This window comes from Pinus tabuliformis, chromosome 3_2 (assembly GCF_031772625.1).
Source record: "Pinus tabuliformis cultivar Carrire ecotype Pingquan chromosome 3_2, CPIR1, whole genome shotgun sequence".
NCBI classification, from domain to species: Eukaryota; Viridiplantae; Streptophyta; class Pinopsida; order Pinales; family Pinaceae; genus Pinus; species Pinus tabuliformis.
The window spans coordinates 1,077,547,972-1,077,572,350 of NC_142302.1; the positions used below are offsets into that span (position 1 = coordinate 1,077,547,972).

Genomic DNA, 24,379 nt, shown 5'->3' on the forward strand with positions numbered 1-24,379 from the left:
ACCATGTAGATCAAAATATTTCTCCATTTGAAGTATCCAATTTACCGGATCCTTGCCATCAAACTTCCTCATCTTGCTTTTTCTTGATTTTAGGAGCTCGACCTTGAAATGACTGTAACTCTGTACTTTTCAATCACCTAGTTCTGAATTTGTGACCTGCAGTATCCCTCTGTGTCCTCTTTCTAATGCCACAAGTCTGACCCAAATTGGATTCTCCAAGGAAGAGTTATGCGAAATCTCCCACAGTGACTTGATTATAGACTAGTTCAGTAGAGAGAACTTGTACGACGTGCCACGAGTCACTGTTTCGACCTTTGGATCTAAAAAACACCCACAAGAAACTACAGTCCGTCCTCTTTCTGTACCTTCTTACGAAACTTCAATCCGATCCCCAGAGAGAAAGTTATGACTATTTTCCCAAGGTCACCTGTTTTGAGTGTAATTCAGGAGTCTGCAAAAAGACCAACTTCCTGAGATCATATATCCGAAAATATCGCGCGAAAAGCTCTGAAATTCGGACCCAAGGTTCAGAGCGATTTCTTCTCACCGGGTTTTTTTTGCGAATTCTGAAACGTCACAGAAAAAAGTTATAGCGAAAATTACACGATGACCTGTTTGGAGCAGCGAAACCCTAGAATCCAAAGCTCTGATACCAAATGTTATGAAACCAGCTCAAGAAAAGATAGAAAAGATAGATCAACGCCTTAGAATTCAGCCTCTTCGAGGGGGCAACCTCCTTTACATCACATAAATGAACAATTCTTTGATGATACAAATGAAAAGACCTCCTTTCTATATATAGGAGTCTAAGGGGTTATAACATAATCAGAGCCGACATAACAATAATAATGTAAAGGCACAATAATAACAATAGTGGGCTTCTATGTGGCACAATAGTAACAATATGGGCACTACATGGGTACATCAATATAATAAGTGGGTTATACTAACAACAATAGGGGGTTACACTAGTAGTATAGGGGCCTAACAGAAACAACTGTTATTGGATGTGTTGATGGGAAAATGATAAATTGAATGACGATTAGATGAGCTAATTGAAGCATTAGATTCCCAGCTTGCAATAAACGTAGAAAAATCAATTTGAACAATCTTGCGAATGCTCTAAACAATTGAACCAAGTTCCTTGCGAGCCAGATATGATAGACCACCTTCTTGCAATTGGTGACCAATTGTATAAGCATCGTAGTCATCAAAAGAGTTTAAACGGGATGCTAGCACCGTGAAGACATGAAACCAGTTGAGGCATGGTGAAGGGAGAAGAACTTGATTCGTGTGACAACTTGTGCGTCCATTATCACACGAATATTTCTGGTGTGATGAGAGGATAAATTTGCAATACAATATTCGCAAGAAGACCAAGGAGCTGACCATTAAGGGAGAAATTCGATAAGTATGATTCTTGCGAGCAAACATAGTCCTTAAGATGATCAACTTCACAATTCCATGATTTCATGAGAGATGGACATCCCCAACACGAGTTTGATGTGAGAGATTTGCATGAAGACGAATGAACTGCAACAGATTCGTGAATTCAGTCATAAGTGAAATTTTGAAAATTTGAGAGATCACACTTGAAATACCTAACATTTTTTATACGAGAATTCACACCGAGTGCAACCATGCAAATAGATGGATTGTGCGAGAGAAACCAAATTTGATTTAGTTTGGGGGGCTTACTGGAGTCGCGAGATTCTGACATAACTGTCAATGGAAGTTGATGTGCCTCGACTCCTTGGCAGGTCCCGAAACTTTCCAAAATTGTAGAATCACATTTTGAAGCTTGAACCAGATCATCCAATGTTTGAGGGTGGCTGCTGTTGCTAATTTCAAAAATGTTCTTCAGATGGCAGCCATCTTTGTCACAGTTTTCACCAGATTTTTCAGCTTCAACAACAATCAGACTACTCAGTTGAAGAGGCTCATCTGATAGTACATTCAAAGATAAATGCATTGGTGATATCTCATGAGCAAGTTGACTTGAAGAGTTGTCTTCATGCAAAAGAAGAGATGACGGGGAATGGGAAGGATACTCTATTATTAGATTGTTTTCAATTTCATCATGACAACCTCATTGCGTTGTGTCAATCAAGGAGATATCTCATGGAATGAAGAAGCAAGAGAACATGGAGTATCACCGCTGCATGTAGATGCGTTGCGAATGGCTAGACACAAGGGAAAGTGAGGTGAAGAGGAAGTTTCGATATGAACATCTTCTTTGACCAAAGCAAATTCTACATCTAAATTAGAATCTTCATGAGAAACTGGAAGATCACATGATGTGCTTGGGTGTTTGTCACGACATACGAAAATAGAGTGATCATCATTGGGATGACTACCGCCCAAGGCTGGGAGTTGATTAAAAGAATTGATTGTACTGGATTTTCCACTAAGATTAGAACATTGAGAATCATTCAAGAATGGAAACTTGTTGTTTTGATGCGGAAAATTTTGAAACAGAGAGGAAAAGTTGATAGTGTCCTCACCTTTATGCTCCTCTACCTACGTAATTTGACTGCCTTGCACCTAATTGCAATTTGAGCCAACAACTTGAGAATCAAGAGAATGCGAAAAACTAGTTGGTGAAGCAGATTGATCAAGCGAGTCATGGTACAAGGAGTCATGATGTGAAGAAGGTAGAGGATAACAAAAATCTGGATCAGTCTCGAGATTAGAGTTGTGAATGGTGACATCCTCTTGCGGAATGGAGGAGTGAGTCCTCATCATAGGCATCGTGACCCATTTTTGGAATTTCATCCATTGAAGCGGGAGACGAATGAGAAAATGGACTGGAGATTTGATTCGCAGATTTCCCAGTTTCATGATCACCGCAAAGAGGCATCCACATTGGGACTGAAAAAAGGAGGAGGACAAGGAATAAAGGAGTAGTAGGCTTCTCCTCTGCGATTTGAGGTGCCTCATGATTCCCAAGAGTTTGGGAAGTAGAAAAATCAGGAGCTTCAGGTTCACCGTAGGAAGAGAGAAGGACCAAGTGCTCAAACTCTTGTTTCAAGAAATCCTAGTTCAAATCTTCTTCCAGAATTTCACAGAAAAGGTGAAGGAATCAGTCAGATAACTTCTCAACTGATTTGTTAGGCTCCATTCTTAAGAGATTGATCCTTCCACAAACATCTCAGTAGTTATACTTATCGAAGGCTTGATCTTCATTATTGATTTCATAAGGTTCACAAAATTTAAGAAAATCATAAATGTGCTTGGTTACAGATGTTTTGTCCTCACAATCAAATTTTTAACTAGGACAAGTGATCGAGAAGCTCATTGGGGGGTGAAATTCGATCAAGGGAAAAATTGGAGAAACACCTCGGGAGTACGATTTGTGTATGAGCCATTTTAGATAAGAGATTCAAGCCAGATGCAACGGGCTCATCTTGTCATATGAACCTCCTTCTAACACCATTTTGTTGACGGTGCTGGAAATCCGTCAACCAAAGGGATCTCCCCGATATGAAGTCCCAACTAAACCTCACACTATTCGGTATAGGAGATCCATTCGGTATAAAGGCCCGTTTGCCATATACTTAGAGATCTGCCTTGGCTCTAGCTATTAGCACATGAGAGTGTTACGCCGGTATCTTCAAACAACAAGGTAAGTGTGTCTGGTGAGTGTGTAAAGTAATTGTGTCAAGGTTCTCTTACTGCAAAAGGGGGGAGAAAAGTGAGCCTCTAAGTGAGAGGTAATAGTACCACCCAAGAAGAGACGCACTCAAACCAGGAAGGTCTGTCTAGTATTCAGTGGAATAGTCCACAACAGATGTGGCAGTTGTTAAAACCAAAGTACAAGGGAAGATCTGTCCACCATCGAGCGGAGTAGTCCACAACAGATGTGACAGTCGTTATAACCAGTGAGCAAGGAAGGTTTGTCTAGTATCCTGCAGTGTAGTCCACAAGGATGAGACATCAGTGATAACCAATACAAGACATTCCCAACAAGGTAAGTACTAAAACAACCGAAATAGTTCAATTATCTTAGTACATGTGAAACAAATATGAATTACAAATGTCGAAAGAATAGTCTTACAAACATCCACAAGACATGCGTGAAAACGTGTTGGCCTGAACAAACTTCTGTATTAAGCAAAAGTTCCAAAAGAACTAACTGAAAACTCTCTATGCTTCGTGGAAGGAACCAAGGTGAATAGTCCTTTGCTCATTAAATGAGGGGGTATATATAACCAAGGGTAATGCCTGACCCTTGTGACTTTTCGAATACCCCCATGACTGTTCAAATTCCTATGAATTTTCAACTGACATGACTCTTCATATTTGTGTGTGTCCATTGGATTTCCACTTTACATTACATTTGATTTACAATAGACATGGCTCACAATAGTGATGTGGCCTTTGACAACTCATGACATGACTTAACATGACACTACTGACATGGACTAGGTTGCTGAGGTGACAATGTCAAAGCGTTGTTGCTGCCGAGTGATGGATGTGTTTTTGGATGTGCTTTCTCTTCTCCTCCACATAGCTTGATGATGTGGGGTCTTCAATGATCTTTGGTCTTGGGAGGTGATTGCATGCATGTGTTCCCTTTGCTTGTACTTGATAAGCTTCTTTGTCTGTCCAGCTGTAAGTTAGTCTTCTAGCATGTCTGATCCTTCTTCTTCTTCTTCATCATCTCCCCGTGATTTAACAGTGTACCTGTTCTTACAATTCAGTCATGACCGGACGACATCAAATCCAAAAACTTCCAAGTCTAAGATGATGCGCTGTTATCCATGGACTGAGCTTGGGAAAGAGGGCCTAGTAATTTCACATTACGTAGTTCCAGGTAACAGGGAGGGAGACTGGTCACTGAGACTGTGCAGAGCGCAACTTAGGCTTGGCTGAGGAACTCCTGCGCACAATCTTCATTTCCTGGAAAAACTGCGCAGACGCCACTGAGAGGCATGATTGCGCAGTTGAGATCATCAGTGGAAGCTACAAGGTGAGATCCTAGAAGGTAGGTCTGTGCAGTTTTCTGAGGGGAGGCAGGACTAGGCAGCAGAGGAACCATAGAGGATAGATCTACGTAGTTTTTGGGATGAGTGAGTCACAACTAAGGGAGGACACTATGGGGACACCTCTGTGCAGTTCTAGGAGGAAAAATAGGCTTAGGTCTCTGCGCATTGTGGGGTTCCAGCAGACAGGGAGGAGGCTTGATGACTGATTTTGCGAAGTGCGCAGTTCAGGTTGAGCTTGAGGCAACTTCTGCACAATTCTAGGAAGGAAGGCAGGCTGCTCAACTCTGGGATTGCGCAGTGCAACTATCCTAGGGGATAATCTTTGCACACTACACAGTTCCAGGTAGCAGAGAAACATCACTGAGGGATGAGACTGCGCAGTGTGTAGCTCATTCAGGGTCCGGTGAAAAAGAGTTGTTTGGTCGAAAGGATTTTCAAGAAAATGGCTAAGTATGGGAGGCAAGTGAACGTGTGAGGAACTTGACATTGTGATCACATAGTTAGCATACTTCGACAACACAACAACATAGACCATTGGAACAACAAAACAAAGCATTACTCTTCGTGAGACTGTCTAGAACAAAAGGCAACAAGTGCGACACTTGAGATAGACTTTAGGACGACCGTGATGACACTTGTGCGACAATGCTTAGAACTTTGTGTATGAGTGTGATAGGTGTTTACATGGCTAGGACAACTTATATATACAAATACCAACCTTCAAGGTCACCAGAAATGTTAGATGACATCACAACCAAACATGCCAAAAGACGACAGTTGATCCAACAAGCGAAAGGGAGCAAGACACTTAGAGGAAACAAATGGAATCACTGGCAGTGCTTGCAACCATGCATGTCATTGAAGACGTAATGATATTAAAATGATAAGCGGTCCTTCATGCTACACTAAGAGGTGTATTTCAAAAAGATGTGCTTTGTTTTCCATACCTACCCTCCAAAGGGTTATGCATCAAATGGAGTCTTCATGTGGTCTCGATCTTCTATCGTACCCTGGGTTTCTTGGTCTCCTTATCTTTCTCCTCATCTCTTTGAGAGTCATCTAGCATGTCATCATTCTTCATGGCCACTGAGAGACACAATTGTGCAGTGTAAGCGGGCAGTGACTGCTGGGGGGTGAGGACCTGGGAGGACACATCTACGCAGTTTCAGTGGGCAGTGACTGCTGTGGGATGAGGCCCTGGGAGGACATATCTGTGCAGTTTCAGGATGAAATGAGGTCTGGGCAGCTGAGATGCCTAAGGGACAAAACTGCGCAATTTCTGGAGACAGTGGGTTCCAGCCGAGGGAAGGACATTGGAGGAAGCCACTACGCAGTTTTGGATGCCAAGGGAGGCTGGGTTTTCTACGCATTGCGCAGTTCCATAAGGCAAGGGAAAAGCTTGAGGGCTGCAGATGCGAAGTGTGCAGTTCAGGAAAGTTGGATGAGGCTAGGTTGCTAGGGAAACTCCAGAATTTGGCTAAGTGTGGGATCAATGGAATTGGTGTGAACAGTGATAGAACTTGACTATGATCACACACTTGAACAATTACTGATACAAGATAGACCATCCAAAACATATAAAAGCATACTACGCTTAATGCAACAACCTTTGCGGTGCTTATGACAAGTGCGGCTCCGATGAGATACTTTGAGAGGATAAAGGCGAAACTTGTGCAAGAGTGCGTGAAATGAGTGTGAAACATTTCTATGTGGTGAGGACAACCCATTCTCACAAAAATGTCCCCTTAAAGCAAAAAAATCTTCCCTTTGCATGACAAGTGATAATCCCCATGCCCAAAGATGATACATACGATATAAAGATAAAAGCGTGAACGACTCTTAAGATCGAAGAGGGAAGCTTGAGATCATCAGCGTACCAAATAAGTGACTAAGGAATGAATGATCATAGGATCCACAGTAAGCTCTAAAATTTGAGTACAAGCCAAAATTTTGGAGGGTGTTGCAGCTGCTACAACAGTAAGTCCATCCACTAAGGGTTGTGAACGAAAATTAAAGAGTTATGTAATTCTTTTTATCTCCTCCTGATCACCATAAGAGTATATGATTAAAGATTTATCTTCGTTAACCATCATCCCCGTAGCAGCACCAAATCTATGGGTAATATAGTGTAATGTCAACCATTTTTGTTTGGAAACCATTCCAAAGGTGAGGATGTTGGCCAAGAAAAACTTGTGTGTAATATCAGTACGGGACCCCAGGCGGATACCACAGAACAGGCCCGAGGATCGTGCAACGTTTATTTTAAGATTGATTCCATCAATCACCAGGATAAAGAGTAATGGTGAGAGTGAACATCCTTGCTATAGTCCCCTCCTTGCTTTGAAAAATCTAGATGGATATCCATTTACAATGACTTCATATTGAACATATGTGACACAAGCCATGATCCACTCAACCATATGGATCGATAAACCAATCTTAGTCAGAATGAGATGCAGGAGTGACCAAGCGACACAGTCATATGCCTTCTTTAAGTCAACCTCCATGATCAATGCCTCCAATTTCTTTGTATGTATGGAATGCATAGCTCCCTGTGTAGTAGCCACTGCATCGTGAATCAACTTGTTATGGAGTGAATCAACTTGTTATGGAGCAAGCCAAATTGTTCCCGAGAGATATGGACAGAGAGAGTATTCTTAATCTGCTCCACAATGATCTTTGATATAAGTTTGTAGCAAGTATTACAGAGTGAAATAGGTCTAAAGTTTGAGAAGGTAGAAATTTCAGTCACTTTCAGGATCAGTGCAATAAATGTAGAATTAATGGATTCAAATACCTTATCGGATATCCTCGCTTCTTCCACCATTTCCAGAGGTTCCTTTCCCATTAAATCAAAGAAGCGCAAAAAAATATCCATTGTCCAATTGTCTGGGCCTGGGCATTTATCTTTAGAAAAGGATTTCAGTACCTGAAGAATTTCATCTTTGGAAATCGAGCTATATAAGACTTCATTTTGTTCCTCATTAAACATCTGGGGGTATTCCATCGTATAGCCCAAATATGATCTTCAATGTCCATGCCCAATTGAGCCTGGTATTAAAAAGTGTACAACTTCTCTTTGTATCTCCCCAGTCGTATACACCTTCTCTCCATTCCTTCCAAGTATATGCCAAATGGAATTTATATTTTTCCGTTGATTTGCATATTTATGAAAGAAATGAGTGTTTTTATCCCCCCCTTGAGCCACAATGCTTTGCTTTTCAGTCTCCAAGTAACTTCTTGTATCTGGAGAATGTGCCTCCTTCTGTGTTCCAAATATTTCAGTGTATCCCACATAGATATAGAAGGGTCGCCTTGCTCCATGTCCCTCCTAAGATAGACCATTTCTTCCATAATATCCTTCAGTTCTTGAGAGAGTGATTTCTTCTCAAGTCTCTACCAAATTCTGCCCCGACTTTTAAGAATTTATAGTTTCTCAGAGATGAATGCCATTGGAGAAATATTCGCTTCCCTCGTCACTGAGAGCCAAGTAGTTTTTATCAATTCATTGAATTTTTCATCCTCTAACCAGATTTTGTTGAATTTAAAGGGAATCCCCAACTGAATTTGTTTCAACCGCCACTGTAGAACTATGGGAAGGTGGTCTGATATAAAAGTGCAATCAACCCAGGATCTCCAATTTCCCAGTGTTCCAACCAGATTCTCATGAACTAAGAAGCAGTCCAGTCGCTTCCCTATATGATCTTCCATTATGCCAAGTAAGAGAGAGAGGGTTGGGTCAAACGTCCACCAAGTGATTAGAATCAAATATGTGATATAAATGGTCAACAGTCAGAGCCCTTTTGCATCGAGACCCCCAACATTCCTCCCTGTATATAGTGGCATTAAAATCTCCAGCCAAAATGAGTGATACATTTTTGAGAATATCGCATGTCTCCATGCGATCCCAAAAGGAAATGCGATCTTTATATGGTGCATACAGATTTAGGAAATGAATTATATCAGCTACTCCATGAATATGTTTTGTCAATAGAATACCAAAAAAAAATAAAACCCCCAGATAAGCCACAAGAATCCACAACAACCATATACCAATCTGGAAGAAAAGAATTGAAATATGAAATGACTTTTGCAGACATAGTCATAGTTTCCTGTAGCATTATGATGAAAGGTCGAATCGATCCAAAAAGGTGTTTGAGGGCCAGTTGTTTAGATAGATCTCCCAAACCTCTCAAATTCAGAGACAGACAATTCATTAGGAGGTCCTAGAGGCGGGCGCAACTGCTCCAAGGACCTGAGAGTTATATGAAGAGATGATGGGAATATCTCTCAATCAGAAGTATCCAGAAAGTGTAGGAATCGTTGAACCTTTCTTGTAGGCCAGGACCCCTTACCCCCACGTCTTCTAACAATGATATTGTAGGTTGAAGTAAGGTTGATTGATGGAGGGGATTTGTGAGATGGTCCTTTGTGGATGGAAAGAGCATCAAGATCCATTGCAGGGTTGACCATCAAGAACTGAATATCGCTCTCAACCAAGTTGTGACGGGAGTTGTCATGTCCCGGGATGGCACAGGAATGGGGGGAGGAAACCGAATTCCGAGTAAGACTAGTATCTGCTAGGGGAGGATCGATATGTGGTGAGGATGCAGGGGGAAAAAAAGGTATAGAGGGGTTATTAGTATGGGGAATGGAAGGGCAAGTTTGAGGTGGCCCAGAAGGTAGAGGGGGCGAAGACAGTGGGCGGGGGGCCGAGGCAAGTGGAAGATGGGTATCCCATGAGAAAATGAGAGACCCTGACTCTTTTTGGGGGTTGACACAGGGGCGGGGGAAGGGCAAGGAGAAGTAGAACTAGAGAGTGATAGAGACGAAAATTCATAATTGAACAGAGATTTCTTAGTAGAAACATCAGTTCCTGAAATCAGAATCTGAACCACTTCTCCACGGCGATGCCGACCAACACCCCTTTGCATATGTTGTCTAGGGCATCAATCCAAAAGGTGACCAGTATAATGGAACAAAAAACATCTAAAAGGAATGTCCTAGTAGTCTAAGTATTGTCTGTGAAGAAGTTGCCCCATTCCAAGTCAATATGTTCCGGGAACCCACTAGAGAAACCAAGTTCAACCAATATCCACGCCACCCGCTTATCCCGAGCACCCAAAGAGCCTGGGTCAATATATATAAACCTTCCACTTGCATCTCCAATCTCCTTCAGGACATGTCTGGTCCAGAATTCTAATGGTAAACCCGACAATTTTACCTAGACAAAATTATTCTTGGGAGTAACATGAAAGGGATTAAAACCAACATACCATCGATGGAGGTGTAAAAAAACTTATCCCACGAACCCATGGTTGCCCCATGATGCGTTCCAGGTCGTCCTGACTCCTGATGCAGGGAGTGGAAGCTATACCAAGAGTTCATTAGTCAACTAGCTTTAGGAGAATATCCTAAATTGGGAGCTCCATGTGTCCTAATCCAGTCCTGCATGTTTTAAAGAGGAGGTTTCGCACATGCCCAACGCCCGATAAGTGCACGTTTCTGTAAACTAATAACTCTATCCCATAATACATTATAACCAAAACCTGGTAGTTTCGTCTTAGAGGATGGAGAGATAATTTTTCCTCGATCCTTATTCCTTGATCGAAATCTATTGTCCTGCTGAGAATAAACCTTTTCCCGACGCCTCGCATGAAGTCCACCTGCGGGAAAATTTGAAGCAGGGAGAAGGGATAGACGATCCGAGGGGCCAAGATCCGTCACACGGGATCGTTTATTAAGGTATTTCAATTCAACCTCCAAAGTGACATGAATGAAGGCCTCATTGGCAAACACATTAACATTTAAAATCTCAATACGACCATCAATGTTTTTCATGTTATTTAATCTGAGGCATTTAGAAGTATGTGCCAAGTGCACAGAAAAGACGTGCCAGGCGGTCACCCAACCTACAACCAGGAGTGAAAAGTAGGGACCCCACCACCCTGGGATCAACACCTCCCCACCATAAAATATCCTTTCTTTATAATATGAAGTCAGGGCCACGTAAACAACATTCCTTCATCCAACGTTGAATTCCCAGGTTTATCAGACAATCAGACTCTCAGAGCATCAAGAATTTAGACCCTTACGCAACCTCATAACAGCTAGAAAATGAAATAATGATCGTGATCTAAAAAGCATCACCACCCATCAACAAATCTAGCAGGAGGAATGTGGCACCCTTCCCAATCGTCACCTACTTAGACAAGTCCCAATTTTATTATGATTCAAATTTGGAAATTGTCTTCTATTTTGAATTAATTTAAATATTAAAAAAATTATGTTAATTTTGAATTCATCATAACTAAAATCTTATAAGTTTGTGGAAATTGATCTATTTTCTTTTTTTTTTTTTTCCGGGGAAAAAAGCAACTTTTTATTAGTAGAATAAAAGTTTGGATCCAGTTGTTCTTAAGCCATGCAGGGCTTAATGAAGCATTCACAGCTCAACCCGCAGGGAGCTTTTTTGCTGTTTGTAGCCTGAGAGAGTCTTCCTCCCAAGAGGAGGATGAAAAACCATTATAAACGATAGAACTAAAGTTATCTGGAGTCTCCTTAATGGAAAACAACTCCATAACAGACAAAAAAAATAGTGTCCACCTGCACTGTGTATGATCAAAAAATTTGAGAAGTCTGAAGGCCGTGATCGAACAGCCGAGAAGAAGAGAACAGCTAAGGAGAAATATATACAAAATATAAAAACAGCATATAAAGAGAAAGCTGATAAAGAGCCAACAAAAAAGGGGCGGATCATAAAATTTGTTGTTAATGCTACTGATCATAAGGAGGCTGGTCTGATCGGAAAGACTGCCCTTGGTATATCTCTTCTATCGCCCAGCTGTCCGGATCCTGTTGTAAACCTGCCTTAGATAACTGATCGGCTTCTTCGTTCCTTTCCCTGTAGATATGACATAATGAAAACCTGTTAAAGAGAGTCTTCAGATATAAAATCTCTTCAACAATTGTCATTAAAATTTGATTTTGGCAAGCAGCTAAACCATTGATCCAATTTATAACATTAAGAGAGTCCCCAAATAACTGGATTGAGTTGATGTTTTTGTGTTGAAGCCAGCAAAGTAAGAGACGCAAAGAAGAGAGTTCTGCAAAATTGTTTGTTCCTGGACCCAGCCCAACTGAGGCTTTTATAATGTGATCTGAATTGATGTGCATGCTCATGCCTGCGCCGGCCCGATTATTTTGAGAGGCTCCGTCAAAGAAGCCACATGGGATATCCTCCTGAATTATGAAATTGTTTTGTTTTGTTCTGGTTTTTTTTTCTTCAGGGGGAGGCAGAGCATAATAGATGGCTGCGATATTAGAGGCAATGACAGAGGGCGGTGTAATTTGATCTTGGAACAGACTCTTATTTCTCGCGAGCCACACACCCCAGCAGAAGATAATAGGCAGGTTCCTCATATTCCCTTCCGAGTAAGTATGCCACCACTTCCTCCAGGTTTCGTCCAGCGGCTCATTTCCCCATTGTGCAATTACCTTGAGAAACCCAATGACCTCCTCCCAAATCTTCCTCGAGAAAGGACAGGTGGTGAAAAGATGATTTAAAGTTTCCTCATCAGACTTGCACAGAGGGCAACGCCCTGGGCCAACTAAAAACCTAGATTGAAGGATTTCCCATGTTGGAGCCTTCTTTTTTAGAATACACCAAAGGAAGAGCTTAGATTTTGCTGGGCTTTTGAGTTTCCATAATGCTTTGGACCACCAATCCGGAGCACCCCATCCTATCTTTCCCAAAAGATAAGAGTATCCCTCCTTTGGTGTATATCCCCCCGATTTGCTGTGAGCCCACATTAACCTATCAGGTTCCTCCCTTATCCTAACATTGGATCGTTTTAGTTCTTTGATGAAACCTGTCCATTCAATCTTCCATCTGATATTTAGCCCTAACTCTTCATCATCCTTCCAAACCTGGCCCCAAATGGAGTGCTGCCCAACTCTAGCCACCTGATTTAATGAGGTGATATCTTTGGACTCAAGATGTCGAAGGAGCCCTGGCGATAAGGCGTAAGCTTCATTGCACCCGATCCAAGGGTCCCTGCCGATCCTGATTTGTCTGCCATCTCCCACTTTCCAAGCTAAACCTTGCTCAATCACTGAGAAGGCATCCACCGTGGCCTTCCAAATTACAGAAGAGTTTTTTGCCTTCTTGTTCTGACTCCGAATCCAATCTTCCAAGGGCGTTGGATCGATATACTTCCTTTTAATCACCCTTGTCCATAGATTTTCTATGGTTATTAGCCTCCAACCAGACTTTGCTGCTAACGAAGTGCTGAACTCAGGAAGTCTTTTGATCCCCCAACCTCCCCACTCTTTTGATCTGGCCACTTTGTCCCATGCCACCCACGGTAAACCTGAGAAATCCTTGGAACCTGCCCAAAGAAATCTGCAACAAATTCTTCTAATTTTCTCCATTACACCTTTAGGAATCCAAGTTAGAGCAGCCCAGTAAACCGGGATGGCAAGCAAGACCGATTTGATGAGAGTTAGCCTACCAGCCCTGGATAGCCATCTATAGCTCCAGTGTGAGATTCTAGCTTCAATTTTTGCTATAATCCAGTTCCAATCTGCTTTTCTGTAAGCAGCAGGTTTTAGCCAAAACCCCAAATATTTGAAAGGAACATCCAAAGATTGGCTAGGATAAGGAAAAAGATCAGCTAGAAGACTCCTTTCCCTTCTGTCCACATCTGCCAAACAAACTTGTGATTTCACAGAATTTATCTGCATACCAGTAGCTTTTAGAAAAAGATCAAAGATGCATTTTATCTCCTTTAATTCGCTGTAATTTCCATTTGTAAAGATCAATATATCATCAACGAAAAGAAGATGAGTGATGAAGAGATTTATAGCTACCTCTATACCTTTTACCTTGTCCTCACTTCTGGCTTTATGAATCAGCCTGCTAAGTCCTTCGGCCACAAGGAGAAACAAAAGTGGTGATAATGGACACCCTTGTCTGAGGCCTCTCTGGCTAGAGAAAAAGGAGGAGGCAGCTCCGTTGACCAAAACTGCAAAGCTGACATTTGTTATGCATCCCATGATCCAACTGACAAATGGGTAGTTGAATCCCACATGAGTAAGAAGCATTCGTAGATAGAGCCAGCTTGTCCTATCAAATGCTTTGGAGAGGTCAATTTTGAGAACAGCTCCTTTCTTTTTCTTTAATTTGACACTATGAATTGCCTCCTGAGCAACCCCAATAGCTTCATGGATTTGTCTGCCATCCAGGAACCCAAATTGTTCCATAGATATGTTCCTTGACAAGATTGGAGCTAATCTGAGGGCGATAACCTTTGAAATAATCTTATAAATACAGTTGCACAAAGAAATTGGTCTGAAATCTTCAAAGCTTTCTGGCTCATTCTTCTTAGGAATGAGAGCAATAAATGTTGAATTAAATGGTCTATAAATATCTCCTTTCAATCTTGACTCCTCTACAACTTCAGTTATCTCGTCTCCAATTAGGTCAAAGAAATGGAGAAACAATTCAATAGTCCAGCCATCAGGACCTGGACTTTTGTCTTTGCCTAAAAGCTTCATGGCTGCTTCAGTCTCCGCTTTAGTGACCGAGGTTGAAAGATCTTCAGATTCTTCTTCCTCAATGAATCTGGGGAAACATTGCACGGTTTTGAAGACTTCTGCAATAGTGGCCTCTCTCTGTTCAGAATATAAATTATGAAAATGTCTTTTCCCAAGTCCAGAAAGATCAGAAAAAGATCTGACATCTCTCCCTTCTTCATTTTTAAGGCTCCATATTGTGTTTATTGATTTTCTTCCTTTTGCAAAATTATGAAAGAATTTGGTGTTTTCATCCCCAGACTTTAGCCAAACTGCCCTACTCTTTATTCTCCATTCTTCTTCCCTTTCCAGAAGGATTCTGGTTTGCTGCTTCTCCAAAAGAAGAATTCTATCCTTGGATTCTTGAGATGAGTAGCCATCTGAATCCAAACTCTCCAATTTCTTCAGGTCTTCCCTTATACAGTTTAGCTCCTCATTTTGTTTCAATTTCCTTTCCCTTGCCCAAGAGATTGTGGCTGATTTCAATCTTTTTAAATTTTCCATGAACAAAAAACTTTTCTCCTCTCCTGCATTGTGATCTGGGTGGATCCAAGTTTTTTTAAACAATTCACTGAAAGAAGGATCTTGAAGCCAAGCTGGATTAAATTTATAAGGGGCGGGGGGCTTGTGTGGAGGAGTAGATAGATCTAGAAAGATTGGGAAGTGGTCCGAATTCCCGATTTCCTCAACCCACTGTCTGATTAGGGGAACTTTGGCGGATAGCGAATCAGATAGCAAGAAGCGATCTAGTCTTTTGGCAATCCTGTCTGCACCAACTCTTCGATTCCGCCAAGTAGGCTTTAGCTTAATCGGGAGAGGATCAACAAAGTTATTCTCTGAGATGAGATTATGGAAAAAATCTGTAAGAGGATCTTCTCTCGCCGAAGGTCCCCAAGCTTCAGCACGACCTAAAGAGAAATTTAAATCACCACCCAAAATCATCACCGGAGCTTTCAAAACCGATTTTGTCATCAAGTCATCCCAAAAAAATTCCCTGCCTTGACAAGGCCCATAGATGTTGATTATGGTGATGGGGAAATGGAAATCAGGGGATAATATCTCCATTCCCATTACATTCTTCATCCCCCAATTGCTGAGAACTTTAACTCTCCCATCTTTGTACCCAATTGCTGATCCCCCCGAATGTCCAAAGGCATCAGTAGCACTGAAAGTCCACCCTGGAAGAAGAGCATTAAGCATAGGTTCAATCTCATTAGCCTTCCCCAGGGTTTCTTGCAGAAGGATTACATCTGCTTTTGAGTTGAAAATCCATTCTTTCAGGGCCAGTTTTTTGGGTTTGCTGGCCAAACCTCTGCAATTCCAGGATGTTAGGATCATTTGATAACTCCCTCAGGGGGATGTGCTGCTCTAAGAACCCCCTGGATGGAATATTGTTTGCCATCTGCAACATCCATCTTTGCTTTAAGTTTTGCCTTGAACAGATCAGATTTCCGGCCTCGTTTGTTTTTGGATTTAATCTGTGTAGGAATCAAGCCCAGCCCACCTAAAGACCCCTGAATCGTTTGATTCCCACCCAAAGATCTCAGATTGTATGGACAAGGGGTCCGGGTCACAGGGAGAGGGAGAGGAGGCCAATTGTCTTCACAGTTTATATCCAGGAGAGGTAATGTTTCAGTTAAAGTTTCCACATTCGGCTCTGATATAGTGTCGCCCATATTTTCAACAATATTTTTTTCTTGCTCATGATAAGACGAAGAAGCAATATTATAATTTACATTTGAAGGCTCAGGAGAAATAAAGGAGGAGGGAGTCCCTGAGCACTTACCCTTCTCCGGATCGTCGGATTGTATTAGAAGTGTTTCCTCGACAGATCCTTTCACAGCTTCCGGTTCTTTAGCTATTACCTCGACGGCCCCTTCCACAGCTTCCTGATCTATGCCAATTTCTGCTTCCAAATCTATAGGCTGTGCGCTTGCATCCGATGGTCCTTTCTCAATCTCCTCTGCCTCCATATTCGTTTGTTCTTGTGGCTCCGGCATGTCCTGCTCCGTCCTTGTCTGTGCATCGAATTGAGCATTTGCTCTGTGAGCAGGTGTCCTACGAAAATGTCTCCTTCTTCTCTTATGGGGACAATCTTTTGCTAAATGTCCGTGCTCATGGCACCAATGGCATCTAAAAGGCAGGAATTCATAGTCTAAAATCTGTTCATAGACATATTCATCAAATTGTAGGTTAACCTTTTGTGCCAAACCCCCGCTTGGTTTGAGCATTACAAGAATGCGCGCAGTTGCCAAATTGTTTGTTGTTAAGAATGACATGTCCGCTGTCATGTATTCCCCCAGCCGGTTACCGATTGTTCTGAATACTTCCTCAGTCCATAGAAGAGAGGGTAAACCCGGAGCACGCACCCAGACAGGAAATGTATCTGTGCGCTCCTTAATGGCATCAAACAAAGGAGACCATTTTTTAAATAGAACGGGGATGTTATCAATATGCCATATACGCTGCAGAACCCAATCCACCATTTCTCTGTCATCAAATTTGAACTTGAACCATCCTTTTGCTAATACCTTTGCTTCGAAATTTACAGATCTCTCTGGAGTGAAACTTCTTTCGCCCCATTCTTGAAGAAAAGCAGATGAATATGGCTTACCTCTGACTCTGCCTACCAAAGTGCAATCTGCCACCGCTAGAGCTTCTATCATCGATACCTCCATCCCAAGAACCAGATTCTCCGTTATTACCTGTGTTCCAATGGGTCTTTTCTGTTTCCTTGTCGCTCCTCTTGGCCTTGAGCTTTCCACCACCGGTCTTCTTCCTTCACAATCCTCGATAATGTCTGATGTTATCTGTGCTGAGCCCAAAAGGGTATCTGGTTCCCACAGGGACGGGATCTGTCCTGAAAGACCCAAGTCGACATTCCCAGAGAACAAAGTATCTGCCCCCAAACCTTCATTTTCTTCCGGCCCACCTGCTAAGGAAGTGCCGTGGTCGCTTGGTTGAATCTCAGGTTGGCCTTGGGAATCTCGAGAGAGGGAAACCCTCGTAATCGAGACTGGAGCACCTGGAAATCTAGAATGCTCAATACCCGCTGGAAACCCTAGCTGGGATATTTCTTCGAGCCCCTTAGGGTTTGGAAACCGTGATTTCGGAGGAAGACCCTTAGGCTCCGAGGGCTGAGTAGCCGCGAGCACCCCTCTCAAATCTGTCTCTTTCACTTGTTGAATAGGGCTGGCCTCAAAACCTTCATGCGGGATCTCTCTGTCCGGCTCCTTGTCTTGGATTAAAACCTGAGGGATCTCCGACTGAGATGCAGACGCCAGACTAGGGATATCGACAGTCCCAAAATAGTAGTCCACATTCTGAGAATTGATTTCCTTGCCCCACATGGAAAGTATATCCTCAACATCTGGGTCCAGTGCTAAAAACTCGGAGGGCTTAACCATGGTTGAAATTTCCAAGGGAGAGAAACCACCGACAGACCAGGAAAACGGAAACTGCAAACAGCAGACAGTTGACAGTAATAAAATTTACCTTTACCGACCAAAGGAAAAGCCAAAACGCGGTTTAACCTCCATCTGCCAGTTGCAAGAAGCTGAGGGGGAAGCTTCCGCGTCGGCAGCTGTGCGGGGAACAGGCCTCGACTAATTGATCTATTTTCTTATAAGAGTAAACAAATTAATTTAAGCAAATAATAAGTATAAATATAATTATAAATTTAATTTGATTGTAAATTTTGGAAATATTTCTAAATTTCACATCAACCAATATTATTAATGTTGAAGTTAACTCAATTGTAAATTTTTGAAAATATTTTAAAATTTGAATGACGAGCGAAATCTATCCTTTGATAACTACTAAAAACCGCTAGTAACTTGACTAAATCAAGTTAAGTCAATTTATGTTATAATGATATCAAGATCCACCTTTAATTTGTATGTACTAAATGTAATGTACATCTCACTTCTTATAAAATTATAAGTCATAAAAGTTCATTTAAATTCAGCTATTCCATTTTAACCAACCACATAATCTTACATCCCTATAATTCATTCTTAATTAAAATTTTCAAATCACAAATAAGAATTAGTCCAACAAAATTAATACCGTCATTCCATAATAAATTTCCTACCTAAAACTAAACTGCATAATTTTATAAGCCATTTGATATATGTACACAGTTATTAATGCCCTGCAGCTCTGGATCAACCTGTATTACTGGACTCTTCTGGTCTTTGGATTTGGTGAGGTCGTGGTTCATCGGCAGGTTTCATATAAAAATGGATACACATTGCCCTCATATTTCTCTCTTATATATATTATGTGATGGGATAATTTTTTTGAGTTTTACTTGAGGAAAATTTTGTTTTATGTGATGGGATAATTTTTTGAGTTGTACTTAAAAGAAAATTTTGTTTTAGATTGTAGAAGATAGTTACGAATTAAAATTTTGTTTTAGATTGTAGAAGATAGTTACGAATTAAATTTTCATCGCTGATTGCACAGGGATCTACAGATGTGGGGAGTTTGCCAATTCTACCAACTGAAGATGAAATATCTTCTCAGAGTCCGGAACCATTGCCTATCAACAAAGTATGCCAGACTTATAACAGTGTTGATGAATACTTATCCACGCACTTTCGTTTGGTCCGCGAGGACTGCTTTGCCTCACTCAGAGGTGCAATTCAAGGTTTCCGCAAGAACATTGTTCCAGATAATATCCCTAGATACAAGAATGTAAAGTTTATTGGAATCCAATGTGGGGATCGAGGGCTGGAGCACTGCATCCTTTTGAAAACAACAAAGGAGGAGGCAGCAAATTCAAGCTCATCGAAACAAATGATGTCTGGCTCACTGCTGTGCATTTCCTGCGATGGATTTCGGAACTATGTATGGGGAATTGTCAAGGACGCAGACAGCACTAGCTTTCAGAAGGGAAGCATTGCTTTGAAGCTGATTCCCAGCAATGAAGGTAAGTTAGCGAGTTTAGTAAAGAACAGAACCTATGAAATGATCCAGTCAACTGCATACTATGAAGCCTATGTCCATGTTTTGGAATGTCTTCAACGGCCAGAAATGAAAGAGCTTCCTTTCTGGGAGCACTTTCTATCATTAGAAGCCCAACCTACAGAGCCAGATTATCTGAAGAAAAGGCAGTTCAAGGATTTATATAACTTAGAATGTGCGTTTCCAAGGATCCGAAATTATTTGGGCAGAAGCGCAATCCACATCTTGCAGAATTGGCCACAGTGGAATTCCACCTTAGATGAAAGCCAGATGGAAGCCGTGAAGCTGTGCCTGACAAAGAGGCTGGCTATTATTCAGGGCCCTCCTGGAACTGGGAAAACCTATGTCGGCTTAACCATTGCGAGGATTCTCCTTTCTAATGTCCAATGTGGTCCTATTTTGGTAATCTGTTATACCAACCATGCACTGGATCAATTCCTGGAATCCATTTATTCCGTAGAAAATAATATTGTTCGAATCGGTGGTGGATCAAAGAATGAAATTATGCTGAAGCGAAGCTTGAATGTCCTCAAACGTGGTCCAAGTACTTTTGGTGAACTTCGTGTTAGACACGGAGAACTAATGCGTGCTAAAAGAAATGTGGAAGAGCAGATCAGAAGGTGCACAGCGTGTGTGAGAGCAACACAAATCTCCAGAGGGATGCTATCGGGCATAGCTTCAGAACAGCATATTGAATCTCTTTATAGCAAGGATTCAGCTAATGGTCAGACCATAGAAGATTTATGGTTGAAGGAGAGAGTGTGGAATGAATATTCTTCAGCAGATACACCTCTGGACTACATACTTAGTTCCCAGGATTTATGGTTGTTGCCCCAAAAATCAAGGATCAAGCTGCATAATCATTGGTTACAGAAAGCCAAAGAAAAGGCTGAGGAGGAACTGCATCGTCTATCTGAGAGATACAGAGAAGTATGTGGTGGGTTACTTGAACATGATCATAAGACCAGCCTCAAAATTTTAAGAGAAGCAAAGGTTGTAGGAATGACAACCACTGGGGCTGCTAAAAATTATGACATTCTCCAGGCATTACGAGCAGAAATAGTGGTGATAGAAGAGGCTGCCGAGGTTTTGGAAGCCCATGTTCTGCCCTGCATTAGCTCCTCCACCCAACATCTCATTCTCCTTGGCGATCACTTGCAGTTGCGTCCTTCTGTTGCAGAGTATGAATTAGCCACCAAATACAAATTGGATGTCTCCCTCTTTGAGAGATTGATAAGCGGCGGGATCGAGCATGTGACCCTAAGATGCCAAAGAAGAATGAAGCCCGCAATTTCAAGATTAATAACAGATATCTATCCCACATTGCGCGACCACTCTAGCGTAATCAATTATGAAAGCATCAAAGGAATTAGAAATGATGTGTTTTTCTTAGATCATCAGGCCATGGAATCCGAGATCTCGAATACCAATGGTAAGATTAACATAAGCGAAGCCCGGCTTGCAGTGGAACTTTGTGTTTATCTTCTCAGACAAGGATATAAGAACAGCGACATTACAGTTCTGACAATGTATAAAGGCCAGGTGAGTGAAATTCAAAGAGATCTAAATGACCGTCTTTGCCCCAGGAATAGCCAAAACGAGGAGATAGATGATGTCACTTCACCTACCCCTCGAGTTTGTTCTGTGGATAATTATCAGGGAGAAGAAGCAAATATTATCATATTGTCTCTGGTGAGGAGCAATAAAATACCGGGAATTGGAGGGTCAAGAGGAAATATTGGATTTCTCAAGGTAGTGAACAGGGTCTGCGTGGCACTGTCGAGAGCCAAGAGTGGGCTTTACATCTTTGGCAATGCAGAGCTTCTGGCATCTAAAAGTACTCTGTGGGAGTCAATAATTCAGAAATTAGAGAATTCCAATTCCATTGGACCGGCATTAACACTGACTTGCCAAAGGCATCCGCAAACAGAAATAAAAGTCTCTGTAGCCGAAGATTTCAGACAAATGGAGGACGGAGGTTGCAGAAGACCATGTGAATATCAGTTAAAATGCGGCCATGCTTGCTCTAGGCAATGTCATCCATCTGACCATGACTCAATCGTATGCCCCAAGCCTTGTCCGAAGAAATTCGAGACATGTGGTCATCAGTGCCCGAAGATATGCCATTTCCCCACATATTGCCCTCCTTGCCAGATCCCTGTCTCGAAGAGTCTTCAACCTAGATGTTGCCACCGCATAACTCTTCCTTGCTCCACTCCTCTTAGGGGAATCATCTGCAACGAATTATGTTCAATTCGACTTCATTGCGGTCATCCATGTAAACAAAAGTGTGGAAGACCTTGCGGACCCTGTAAAGTAAATGTCATCAAAGCCTTGCCATGTGGACATCGGGCAGAGTTGCTATGCTATGAAGACCCCTGTAAATTCATTTGTGACCAGCCCTGTGGTAAGGTCCTGAGACCAGGATGTGAACATATTTGCAGAGGAACATGCAAGTCATGCAAGAAAGGTACTTCACACATTCCCTGCATGGAACGGTGCTTCAGATCTCTTCCATGTGGCCACCGCAATCGCATAACTCTTCCTTGCTCCACTCCTCTCAAGGGAATCATCTGCAACGAATTATGTTCAATTCGACTTCATTGCGGTCATCCATGTAATCAAAAGTGTGGAAGACCTTGCGGACCCTGTAAAGTAAATGTCATCAAAGCCTTGCCATGTGGACATCAGGCAGAGTTGCTATGCTATGAAGACCCCTGTAAATTCATTTGTGACCAGCCCTGTGGTAAGGTCCTGAGGCCAGGATGTGAACATATTTGCAGAGGAACATGCAAGTCATGCAAGCAAGGTACTTCACACATTCCCTGCATGGAACGGTGCTTCAGGTCTCTTCCATGTGGCCACAGATGCATGGCCGATTGCTCTGAGATCTGTCCTCCCTGCAAAAATATTTGCCAAAAAAGTTGCCTTCATAGTAACTGTGGTCTTATATGCGGAAGCTTATGCACGCCTTGCATGGCAAAATGCGAATGGCAGTGCGAGCATCATACTTGTGATCTCCCCTGCCATGAAACATGCACCAGGCCTCGTTGCAACCAACCCTGCCCAAAAACTCTAAAGTGTGGGCATCCTTGCCTAGGTCTATGCGGGGAGCCCTGCCCCAGGTTTTGCAGGGTTTGCGCTCACAAGAGTTCACATCACAGTACGCTGGTGGCTCTAGACAAGTGTGATCCATCTGCCAGGTTTGTGGAGCTCGTAGAATGTGGACATATATTTGAAGTTGGTGTGCTCGATACTCATATGGACATGGACAATGCAGGTGCTACTGCAGTGAAGCTAAAGCAGTGGTAAGTTCTGCTATTTGTAATATAAATAAAATATTTCTTTTGTGCAATGGCTATCTATTCTAATTAATATATGAACCTTCTGAATTTCTTTGCTACGCAGTCCTGAATGTAGTTCGCCTATCAGAAGAACGCTGCGATATTCAAACATTGTGAAGACAAAGTTGCAACAGATTGAAGAAGTGAAGAAGCGAGTTATTGGATTCCAAAAAGTGAAGCGAGGGAACGATATGCTAAAGGTGAAAAAATATTTGGCAGCGAGACAAGAGTTCATGGAAGGTCTGAGCAGCAATCCAGGGCTTCTTGAAGCTCATCTTGGACAGGCGTGTGCTCTCTGTGGGTTGCGTGCCGATACGGAAGCAATACCACATCTCAGATTTATCATAGAGCAGAGCACCTATAAGAAAATCATGATGGCAAAGCTTCCAAAACTTGGTCTGAAATCTGATTCAAACAACAAAAACCTTGATTCTAAAATAGCAGATAATGAGTTAGCCATTGACGCACTTCTCCAATGGGTATTGGTCTGTTCTGTTCAGAATGACCTGGCTACTGGGTTGGCGATTTGCGACCTTATTCTGCGGAGAAACCCTGGTCATGAAAAGACTGCGGAAATCAAAGGGGATCTGATATTCGTGTATCATGCTAAACGACATGTAATTGATGTTAAGGGTAAGGAGATGGGAGAAAGAGGGCACTGGTATAAATGCCAGAATGACCATTTTTACGTGGTGGGTGAATGTCGAGGAGCAATGCAAACATCTGAATGCCCAGATTGCAAGGCCATACTGGAAAGAATGTCTCACAGTTCGGAAAACAGTGATGCAGATGCTACAGGCAATCGGTGGTGCTCTGTAATGTAAACTGTTACTATTTAATTCCCAGCAGTTTTACTATTCTGCTAAGACGGTGGTGGTCTGATGTACTGTACTCCTTAAGTGTCCTGCAGTCGTTGTGATTCGGTATTTTGGTTGAAGTGCATATATTTTTCGTACAAACCCAGGTGCAGATGTACAAAAACCACGGTGATCTTCAACTTCTCATTTGCAGGGTTTTGGTTTTGGTTTTGCTATTTTTGGGCAGTGAGTTTGGTTGTTGTATTGCTATCTTTTTGGTGAGTGACCTTGGTTTTAATTCCAACAAATACGTTTCCACGAGAAGGTGCAAATAACACGCGGATAGCAGTATGGTTTTTTTGACCTTTTGAATATATATAATAATATTTGAAATAGAGGGAAAAGAATATGCGGTCTCGATAGTAAAAACCATACATGACATATTTTGGTGGAAAATATAAAATCATGTAGGTATTATGTGCAATAGTTAGACTTTCCTAGTTTGGATTGTATTATGATCAGGTTAACAATTGTTGGAAATAATATTGAGAGGGGGTGAATCAGTATTAGCAAATTAATAATTTTTTCATTTCTATAATCAGATTCATATACGCTATTTTAGTTAAGGGAACCCGCGTGTACACGCAACTGTGTTTAATGCAACTAGCGTATATCCAGTAAACTTATGATTCAGTTAATTCATCAT

General features: G+C 41.9%; 1 protein-coding gene across 1 annotated transcript in view; it reads left to right on the forward strand.

The window, feature by feature from the left end:
* Positions 1-23,899, forward strand: part of LOC149184414 (uncharacterized) — a 36,793-nt gene extending 12,894 nt beyond the window's left edge. The window contains exons 2-3 of the mRNA XM_089417471.1: positions 19,032-22,840; positions 22,941-23,899. Of these exons, the coding sequence (XP_089273597.1) occupies positions 19,032-22,840; positions 22,941-23,700 (4,569 nt within the window). The 3' untranslated portion in view covers positions 23,701-23,899. The remainder of the gene's footprint in view (positions 1-19,031; positions 22,841-22,940) is intronic.
* The last annotated feature ends 480 nt before the right edge of the window (positions 23,900-24,379 follow it).